The sequence below is a fragment of the Danio rerio genome, chromosome 14 (genome assembly GCF_052040795.2).
Source record: "Danio rerio strain M-AB ecotype USA chromosome 14, GRCz13ab, whole genome shotgun sequence".
In the NCBI taxonomy this organism is placed as follows: domain Eukaryota; kingdom Metazoa; phylum Chordata; class Actinopteri; order Cypriniformes; family Danionidae; genus Danio; species Danio rerio.
Window position 1 is genome coordinate 57,066,734 of NC_141034.1, and position 10,767 is coordinate 57,077,500.

A 10,767-nucleotide genomic window follows, 5' to 3' on the forward strand; every position below is an offset into this window, starting at 1 on the left:
CAGACAGACAGATAGATAGACAGACAGATAGATAGATAGATAGATAGATAGATAGAACGACAGACAGACAGACAGACAGACAGACAGACAGACAGACAGATAGATAGATAGATAGATAGATAGATAGATAGATAGATAGATAGATAGATAGATAGAACGACAGACAGACAGAGACAGATAGATAGATAGATAGATAGATAGATAGATAGATAGATAGATAGATAGATAGATAGATAGATAGAACGACAGACAGACAGACAGACAGACAGACAGATAGATAGATCGACAGACAGACAGACAGATAGAGAGATAGATAGATAGATAGATCGACAGACAGACAGACAGACAGACAGATAGATAGATAGATAGAACGACAGACAGACAGACAGACAGACAGACAGATAGATAGATAGATAGATAGATAGATAGATAGATAGATAGATAGATAGAACGACAGACAGACAGACAGACAGACAGAACGACAGACAGACAGATAGATAGATAGAACGACAGACAGACAGACAGACGGATAGAACGACAGACAGACAGACAGATAGATAGATAGAACGACAGACAGACAGATAGATAGAACGACAGACAGACAGACAGACAGATAGATAGATAGATAGATAGACAGACAGACAGACAGACAGACAGATAGATAGACAGACAGACAGACAGACAGATAGATAGACAGATAGATAGAACGACAGACAGACAGACAGACAGACAGACAGATAGATAGATAGATAGATAGAACGACAGACAGACAGACAGATAGATAGACAGATAGATAGAACGACAGACAGACAGACAGACAGACAGACAGACAGACAGACAGACAGACAGACAGACAGATACAGACAGATAGAAAGACAGACACAGACGGATAGACAGACGGACAGACAGACAGATAGACAAATAGACAGATAGAATAATAAAATGATAAACAGACAGACAGACATTTAATTTATGCAATTCATAACTGCAAACGCGCTGAAAACGTCATTCATATAACAGTAACCATTACTGACATCATCTTCTCAGTGTAATGCAGCTTCTCTTTTATTTTAGACTGAGTAAAACACTGATAGACAGATTCACAGAAGATCAACAGTAATGTACAGTTTCCAGCAGAATAATACATGTGTGTACAGAATAAAAGCCCCCGGCATCAGAAGTCCATGGAGCTGTTGGCCAGGTAGTCTTTGCGGCCGATGTTGGTGACCTGTTTGGTCTGCATGGCCTCCAGTTTGGGACAATCTGTGATCCTGTGACCCAAACCTCCGCAGAAGGTACAGCCGCGCTCCCCTGAACACAAAACACACAAAACACACGCAGGATAAAGCAACTTTTTTAGAATAACGAAGGATGAAAATGATTCACTGATGATATTTTATCTGATGACTAATAAAGAAACAGAGATGAGAAAAAACACCAGTATATGATTACATACACATACAACAACAGGGAGGAACATGACACTTAAATCTGGAGTAACAGACAGACGGACGGACAGACTGAGGGAACGATGGATGGACAGATAGATAGATAGATAGATGGATAAATAGATAAAAAAGAAAGAAAAAGATGGCTGATGGATGGATGAATGGACGGATGGATTGATAGACTGATAGATAGACGGACAGATAGATGGACAGATAGACAAATAGATCGATGGACGGACAGTTAGATACATGGGTAGATGGGTTTTGGGTGGATGGATTGAGAGATAGAGATGGATGAATGGGTGGATGGATGGAATAATGAATGGATTGTGGGATGGGTGGGTTTTGGGTGGATGGATGGATGGATGGAGATATAGAGATGGATGAACGGGTGGTTGAAAGTAATGATGATTGCAATGAGTGTAATGGATGGATGCAATGATGGATGGGTCTTGGGTGGATGGATGGATGGATAGACATGAATGGGTGGATGGATGAATGAAATGATGGATGGGAGGGTTGGTGAATGGATGGAGGGATGGATGGGTGAAGAGACGAAAGGATGGAGGAATTGATGGGTGGAGAACAAGTGATGGAGGGATGAATGGATGGGTGGACAGATGGGTTTTGGGTGGATGGATGAAAGATAGAGATGGATAAGTGGATGGATGGAATGATGGATGGGTAGGTGGACAGATGGAATGATGGGTGGATGGATAGACGGGTGGATGGATGGATTGATGGGTGGGGAGAGAAGGAGGGATGTAAGGATAGAGATGGATGAATGGGTGGGTGGATAGATGGGTTTTGGGTTAATGAATGATGGATGGCAAGACAGAGAGATGGATGATTGCATGGATGGATAAATAGGTAGATGGATAGAGATATGGACGGATAGATGGGTGAAGAAATGGATAGATGGATGGATGAGTGCGTGGATAAATTGATGGGTGGATGGATGGAGAGATAGAAGGGTTTTGGGTGGATGGATGGATGGATGGAGAGATAGAGATGGATGAATTGGTGGATTGAAGTAATAATGAATTACTGTAATGATAAATGAATACAACGATGGATGGGTTTTGGGTGGATGGATGGATGGATGGATGGATAGAGACATGAATGGGTGGGTGGATGGATGAATGGAATGATGGATAGGAGGGTTGGTGAATGGATGGATGGATGGGTGAAGAGAGGGAATGATGGGAGAATGGATGGGTTTTGGGCAGGTAAAGAGATGGGGGAATGGATGGGTGGAGAGCGAGTGATGGAGGGATGAATGGATGGGTGGACAGATGGGTTTTGGGTGGATGGATGAAAGATAGAGATGGATAAGTGTATGGATGGAATGATGGATGGGTAGGTGGACAGATGGAATGATGGGTGGGTGGATGGATGGATGGACGGATGGATGGATTGAAGGGTGGGGAGAGAAGGAGGGATGAAAAGATAGAGATGGATGAATGGGTGGGTGGATAGATGGGTTTTGGGTTAATGGATGACAAGATAGAGAGATGGATGATTGCATGGATGGATAAATAGGTAGATGGATAGAGATATGGACAGATAGATGGGAAGAAATGAATGGATGGATGGATGAGTGCGTGGATAAATTGATGGGTGGATGGATGGAGAGATAGATGGGTTTTGGGTGGATGGATGGAGAGATAGAGATGGATGAATGGGTGGATTGAAGTAATAATAAATGACTGTAATGATAAATGGATACAACGATGGATGGGTTTTGGGTGGATGGATGGAAGGATGGATAGAGACATGAATTGGTGGGTGGATGGATGAATGGAATGATGGATAGGAGAGTTGGTAAGTGGATGGAGGGATGGATGGATGAAGAAAGGGAATGATGGAGGAATGGATGGGTTTTGGGCAGGTAGAGAGATGAGGGAATGGATGGGTGGAGAGCGAGTGATGGAGGTATGAATGGATGGATGGGTTTTGGGTGGATGGATGAAGAGAGAGAGATGGATGGGTGGGTGGATGGATGGATGGGGAGAGAAGGAGGGATGAAAAGATAGAGATGGATGAATGGGTGGGTGGGTGAATGGGTTTTGGGTAAATGGATGACGGATGGCAAGATAGAGAGATGGATGGTTGGATGGATGATTAAATAGGTAGATGAATAAAGAGATGGATGGATGGATGGATGAGTGGGTGGATAAATTGATGGGTGGATTGATGGAGAGATAGATGGGTTTTGGGTGGATGGATGAAGGATGGAGATGGATGGATGGATGAATGGATGAGTGGGTGGATAAATTGATGGGTAAATGGATGGAAAGATAGATGGGTTTTGGGTGGATGGATGAAGGATGGAGATGGATGGATGGATGGATAGATGAATGGGTGTATGGATAGATAAGTGGGTGGATAAATTGATGCGTGAATGGATGGAGAGATAGATGGGTTTTGGGTGGATGGATGAAGGATGGAGATGGATGGATGGATGGATAGATGAATGGGTGTATGGATAGATAAGTGGGTGGATAAATTGATGCGTGAATGGATGGAGAGATAGATGGGTTTTGGGTGGATGGATGAAGGATGGAGATGGATGGATGGATGGATAGATGAATGGGTGTATGGATAGATAAGTGGGTGGATAAATTGATGCGTGAATGGATGGAGAGATAGATGGGTTTTGGGTGGATGGATGAAGGATGGAGATGGATGGATGGATGGATGAATGGGTGTATAGATAGATAAGTGGGTGGATAAATTGATGCGTGGATGAATGGAGAGATAGATGGGTTTTGGGTGGATGGATGAAAGATGGAGATGGATGGATGAATGGGTGGATGGATGAGTGGGTGGATAAATTGATTGGTGTATGGATGGAGAGATGGATATGTTTTGGATGGATGGATGATGGATGGAGAAATAGAAAGATGGAAGGGTGGATTCAGATTAATAGATAGAGATAAAGGGATGGATGGATAGAGAAATGGAGGGATGGATGGATGAACAGATAGAATGATAGACAATGACTTGCCTAATTACCCTAACTTTACCCTAATTACCCTAGTGAAGCCTTTACATGTCACTTTAAGCTGTATACTAGTGTCTTGAAGAATATCTAGTCTGATATTATATGCTGTCATCATGACAAAGAGAAAATAAATCAGTGATTAGATCTACTCTTTCATTTGTTTAATCAGATTTCTCTCTTAAACACTTGACAATTATTTGAAAGATAATGAAAATGTCATGACCCGTCTGTTTGTTTGTTTTAATGTTGTACTCTGGCAGCCATTCTGCTCTTATTCCGCACTGAGCCTAAAGCGGTCGCACTGTTATTTTCAGCAACACAGCCGCTCTGTTTTGGTGTTGTGGTGGAGCAATATATGTGTACGTATATTAATATACAGCTATAAACAGGGGACACTTAACAAGTACGTAGCTGTGAATGCGGGATTAAAATAAGATGAAGTGCTAGAGGAGTGTATTTATTGCGCACCATCAGTGCTGACGTTTCAGAAACTATTAGAGCCGCACAACTACAACAAGCTGGAGCCTTCTTGAGTGTGTGCTTTACACTTTCAGCAATACGTGCATCAGTCATACCTCCAATATCCAGCATGGTCTCGTCTCCGGTGTGCAGAACCTGCAGAACCGGAGGAACTTTCTGCTTAGCTTCAACCAGCAGAGCCTTCAGATCCATCAGCACAGACTCATCTAAAACACAGAGAGACTGGGTATATTTATATATGCAAATGTGTTTATCGTTGGGTGTGTGTGATTTAATGTCAGCAGAGGAAGTGAAACATGACCCGAAGCTGACACAGAAAGAGAGACCAGTCATCAGGATACAGAAATAAACACTCACCACATCCTTTGTTGATAAATGTTGTGGCGATTCCAGTCTTGCCGGATCGACCTGTGCGGCCTATTCTGTGGACTGTGAATATACACAATACATAAACTTCATATGTGGACATATACAAGCACATATATACCTAAACACAGTTATTTATAAACAAATACAATATAATGCTGGAGCTTTATTAACATGATTTCTGAGGAGTCTTTTCCTTGGGCTCAGTCCCTTTGTGAATGAACCGCCAACTATTCCAGCATGTTTTACGCAGCAGATGCAACCCAGTTCTGGGAAACACCCATACACACTCATTCACACACACTCATACACTACGGCCAATTTAGTTTAGTTGATGCTGCTTCTCACTCAGGGCTGCTGGTTATGCTAATGAGATGGAGAGATTGGCACTAGTGGGCGGGGCTTTCCCCCTCTGATGACACGTACAAAGGGAGAATGTCAATCACAGTGTTTCTGCATCAAGTCTGATTACAACAAACACACATTAATTCATGTTTAGCATTGAAGGCTGGCTATATTCACACACTGCTGCTGTGTTTAAACCCCTTATAAAAGTGACTTTAGCATAATAGGTCTCCTTTAAAGGGCACCTAGGTTGCCCCTTTTTTCAGATTTAATATAAGTCTTTTGCGTCTCTAGAATGTGTATATAAAGTTTCAGATCAAAATACCCATCAGATTTTTCATTATACCTTTTACAAGATGCTGTTTTATACTGATTTCCAGCAGGGGGTGGTTTTGTCGTACTGCGCCTTTAAGACGATTCTTTCCCGCCCACTTTCTCGCCCACTACATGCCTCCTCCCTCAACTGCGTCAGACAACAGACAGACTTAAAGGAAGGAGGTCTCACGTAGCGTTTGTGAGATACTACAGTAAGAACTAACCTTTACTAATCAGTATTGTGAAGATGCATTGATGAGTCACACACGCGCGCACGCACACACACACACACACGCACACACGCACACACGCACACACGCGCACACGCACACACGCACACGCGCACACGCGCACACGCACACACGCACACACACACACACACACACACACACACACACACACACACGCAGGCAGACAGACAGACAGACAGAGCGCGCTTAGCCTAGTTAAGGCTAACCTCAAGTGTGGATATCTGTTATGCTAATGTACAAAATAAACCTGATTTAACTTCCACAAACCGGGATTGAAGCGTCTTTTATAATTGTTCTGACACGCGGCTGTGCTGATGAAGTAAAGCTGAAGTAAATCGCTGTAATTAATTACACACATACTCTGTTTTAAAACACTTTAAACGTGTGAAACTCACTCTTAATCACATTTGATGATGATTGCTGATCCTAGCGAACAGAACAGAGCTTTTATTCCCGGTTGCTTTGCGTATGTCTGCCTGGTCTTGTTGACATATACACGTGACTACCGGAACATGTTAATGAGCGCAGCTGTCAATCAATTCGGTGGGCGGGGGGATCGCACACCTACATAATGGTGCGATCGATTTGAAAACAGCTCCAATTGGCCGACCCTTTTTTTGTAGTTAAATTGAAAAAAAAGGACTGGGTGTGTTCATATCACCCCAGTATGACGGTCTATACACTATACCAACACACAGATCTGTCCAAACAGCTTGAAAAGTAGATTTTTTTACCATAGGTGCCCTTTAAGACATGAAATAAACAATAGCACTAAGAAAAACACCTACCGTAGTTCTCGATCTCCTCCGGCATGTCATAATTGACTACATGCTGTATAGCTGGGAAATCCAGACCCTTGGAAGCGACGTCTGTGGCCACTAAAACATCTTTCTTTCCCTCTTTGAAGGCCTCGATGGCTTTGGTTCTTTCTTCCTGATCTGAAAAGCACAAATAGAGTTTATTATAAATAGAGTTGTTGATCTTTGTGTTAACCAGTCGGAAACTACTATATAAAGTCAAAACTATTCACCCTCCCGTGAAATATTTATTCTTTTACAAATATTCATGTGATATTTAATGGAGCACCAAGATTTTTCACAGTATTTTATTTCCTCTAATATTTGTTCTACTGGAGATAGTCTTATTTGTTTTATTTTGGCTAGAGTAAAAGCAGCTTTTAATTTTTTGTATGTGTGTGTGTGTGTGTGTGTGTGTGTGTGTTTGTGTGTGTGTCTGTGTGTGTGTGTGTTTTTACAGCATCCAGAGTGTATTAACACAGCCCAACCAGAGAAACAAGAGATCAAACAACTGAGCAACTGAACACAACACATCCAGTCTAACAAAAAAAAAAAAAAAAAAAAAAAAAAAAAAATATATATATATATATATATATATATATATATATATATATATATATATATATATATATATATATATATATATATATAGATAGATAGATAGATATCTTTTCTTCTGGAGAAAGTCTTATTTGTTTTATTTGGGCTAGAATAAAAGCTGTTTTTAAAGTCATGTTAAGGTCAATATTATTGGCCCCTTCAGCAATATTAGTGTTGGATTGTCTCCAGAACAAACCACTGTTATACAATGACTTGCCTAATTACTCTAACTTTACCCTAATTACCCTAGTGAAGCCTTTACATGTCATTATAGTGTCTTATATATAATAACATATAGTATAGTATATAAGTATAATATAACTTGCATAAAAATAAATGTGTCACACCCCTGCAAACTCATCCCAATTAATCCACAGTAATGACTTTGCAATTAGGCCGGTCACGATATGTATATTGTGTTGTAGGATAAACTGCACCTAAATATATTACGATAAACGATATTGTTGTCATTTTAAGGCTGTTTTACGCCAGAATGACAATATAATATCACAATGCAAGCGCACTGTTCCAAAAACACATCATGTTTAATTATAAAGAACATTTCATTTAATTATAGCCATTTTAACAGTTTAATAATCAGGCATTGGAGTCAGAATGTGAAAACGCATATCCTAAACAAACAATAATAAATGTTAACAAGATGAAGAGTAACAGAGGCTGTGAAATCTGCTGCCTGATCTATTTTCAGCTGTCAGACACCCACATGAGAAAATACTATAGTCATTTACAGTAAATACTACAGTGTTTTTAACCATACTGACACCTCCAGAGATAGAGATGTTGCACAATCAGCTGAAATGTTGCTAAAACTGGTTTTTATGTATGTGCGATTTACACTCACTGGCCACTTTATTAGGTACACCTGACCAACTGCTCATTAATGCAAATTTCTAAGGTAGGCATGGTCGAGAGCATCAGCTGCAGTTCAAAGCCAGCATCAGAATGTGGAAGAAAGGGGATTTAAGTGACTTTGAACAAGGTATGGTTGTTGGTGCCAGGTGGTTACCTGAGTCTCAATTTCTGCAGCCACATTTGGATGGTCGGGTCAGAATTTGGCCTCAACAACATGAAAGCATGGATCCATCCTGCCTTGTATCAGCGGTTCAGGCTGCTGGTGGTGGTGTAATGGTGTGGGGGAGATTTTCTTTGGGTCCATTAGTACCAATTGAGCATCAACACCACAGCCTACCTGAGTATTGCTGCTGACCATGTCCATCCCTTTATGAGCACAGTGTCTCCATCTTCTGATGGCTACTTCCAGCAGGATAACGCAGCATGTCATAAAGCTCAATCATCTCAGACTGCTTTCTTGAACATGACGATGAGTTCACTGTACTCAAATGGCCTCCACAGTCACCAGAGCTCAATCCAATAGAGCAGCTTTGGGATGTGGTGGAACGGGAGATTGGCATCATGGATGTGCAGCCGACAAATCTGCAGCAACTGTGTGATGCTATCATGACAACATGGAGCAAAATCTCTGAGGAATATTTCCAGTAGCTTGTTGAATCTCTGCCATGAAGGATTAAGGCAGTTCTTAAGGCAAAAGGGGTCCAACCCGGTACTAGTAATGTGTACCTAATTAAGTGGCCGGTGAGTGTATATTGCATCCCTAAAAATAATTGAGGTCATGTCCATGTGTTGTGCGATAAGTCCATATATTGATTATTGTAACAGACCTAACTGCAAATAGATCTATTTAAGTCACCTGGTGAAATTGTATTTATAATCATAGAGTAAAACAATACTGCAATGTAAAGTTTTTATTCCAATACCATGCAGCTGTAATTCAGATGATGATTTTTGTACCTTTTCCTCCATGAATGGCCACGGCCTCCACACCTTTTAGCAGCAGATACTCGTGTATTGCATCCACATCTGCTTTCTTCTCTGCAAATATCAATACCTGAGAAACAGGAAGAAAGAAAGGTTATTTATGCGTTTCTGAGGATATAATAAGAGCAGCGAGCGTCTGCGTACCGGCGGTGGGGTTTTCTGAAGACACTCCAGCAGATAAACCATCTTGGCCTCTTCTTTCACGTACTCCACTTCCTAAAACACAAACACACATTAATGTTTATATTTTATTATGTTTTCTGTTTAATAAAGTCTCTTTCTGATCACTAAAGCTTACTTTAATAGAGTAATATTATGAATTATGTTACTTTAAATTAAAACAATGAATAAATGCTAAAATGTTATATAAATAAAATTATACAAATTAAAGCAATAAGTAAATACAAAAAATAAAATAAATACATACATAAGACTAAATAAATACAAAAATAAAATAAATACATTAGATAATAAATAAATACAAAAATAAATAAATAAATAAAATAATGCATTCATTAAAAACAATACATAAATACAAAAATAAAGTAAAATAAATAAAATAATACATAATTAAAAAAATAAATAAATACAAAAATAGAGTAAAATAAATAAATAAATAAAATAATGCATAAATTAAAAACAATAAATAAATATAAAAAATAAAGTAAAATAAATAAAATAATACATACATTAAAAAAAATAAATAAATACAAAAATAAAGTAAAACAAATAAGATAATACATACATTTAAAAAAATTAATAAATACAAAAATAAAGTAAATAAATAAATAAAATAATGCATAAATTAAAAACAATAAATAAATACAAAAATAAAGTGAAATAAATAAAATAATACATAAATTAAAAAATAAATAAATACAAAAATAGAGTAAAATAAATAAATAAATAAAATAATGCATAAATTAAAAACAATAAATAAATACAAAAATAAAGTAAAATAAATAAAATAATACATAAATTAAAAAAATAAATAAATACAAAAATAAAGCAAATAAATAAATAAAATAATGCATAAATTAAAAACAATAAATAAATACAAAAATAAAAACACAGGAGACAAAAAAATTTGAAAAATTAATAAAAAATATATGCATCAATTAAAAAAAATAAATAAATACAAAAATAAAATAAGTACATAAGACAATAAATAAAAAAATAAATAAAATAAATAAATAAATAAATAAAATAATGCATAAATTAAAAACAATAAATAAATACAAAAATAAAGTAAAATAAATTAAATAATGCATACATTAAAAACGATAAATACAAAAATAAAA

At 38.2% G+C, this 10,767-nt stretch overlaps 1 protein-coding gene across 1 annotated transcript in view; it reads right to left on the bottom strand.

Annotated features, from left to right (window-relative positions):
• Positions 1-1,040: 1,040 nt before the first annotated feature.
• The window catches only part of ddx41 (DEAD (Asp-Glu-Ala-Asp) box polypeptide 41), a 26,282-nt gene continuing 16,555 nt past the window's right edge, over positions 1,041-10,767 (bottom strand). Inside the window, exons 12-17 of the mRNA NM_001440901.1 lie at positions 9,611-9,682; positions 9,440-9,536; positions 7,001-7,150; positions 5,293-5,364; positions 5,031-5,141; positions 1,041-1,311 (exon numbers count right to left, since the gene is read on the bottom strand). Coding sequence (NP_001427830.1) covers positions 1,175-1,311; positions 5,031-5,141; positions 5,293-5,364; positions 7,001-7,150; positions 9,440-9,536; positions 9,611-9,682 — 639 coding nt within the window. The 3' untranslated portion in view covers positions 1,041-1,174. The remainder of the gene's footprint in view (positions 1,312-5,030; positions 5,142-5,292; positions 5,365-7,000; positions 7,151-9,439; positions 9,537-9,610; positions 9,683-10,767) is intronic.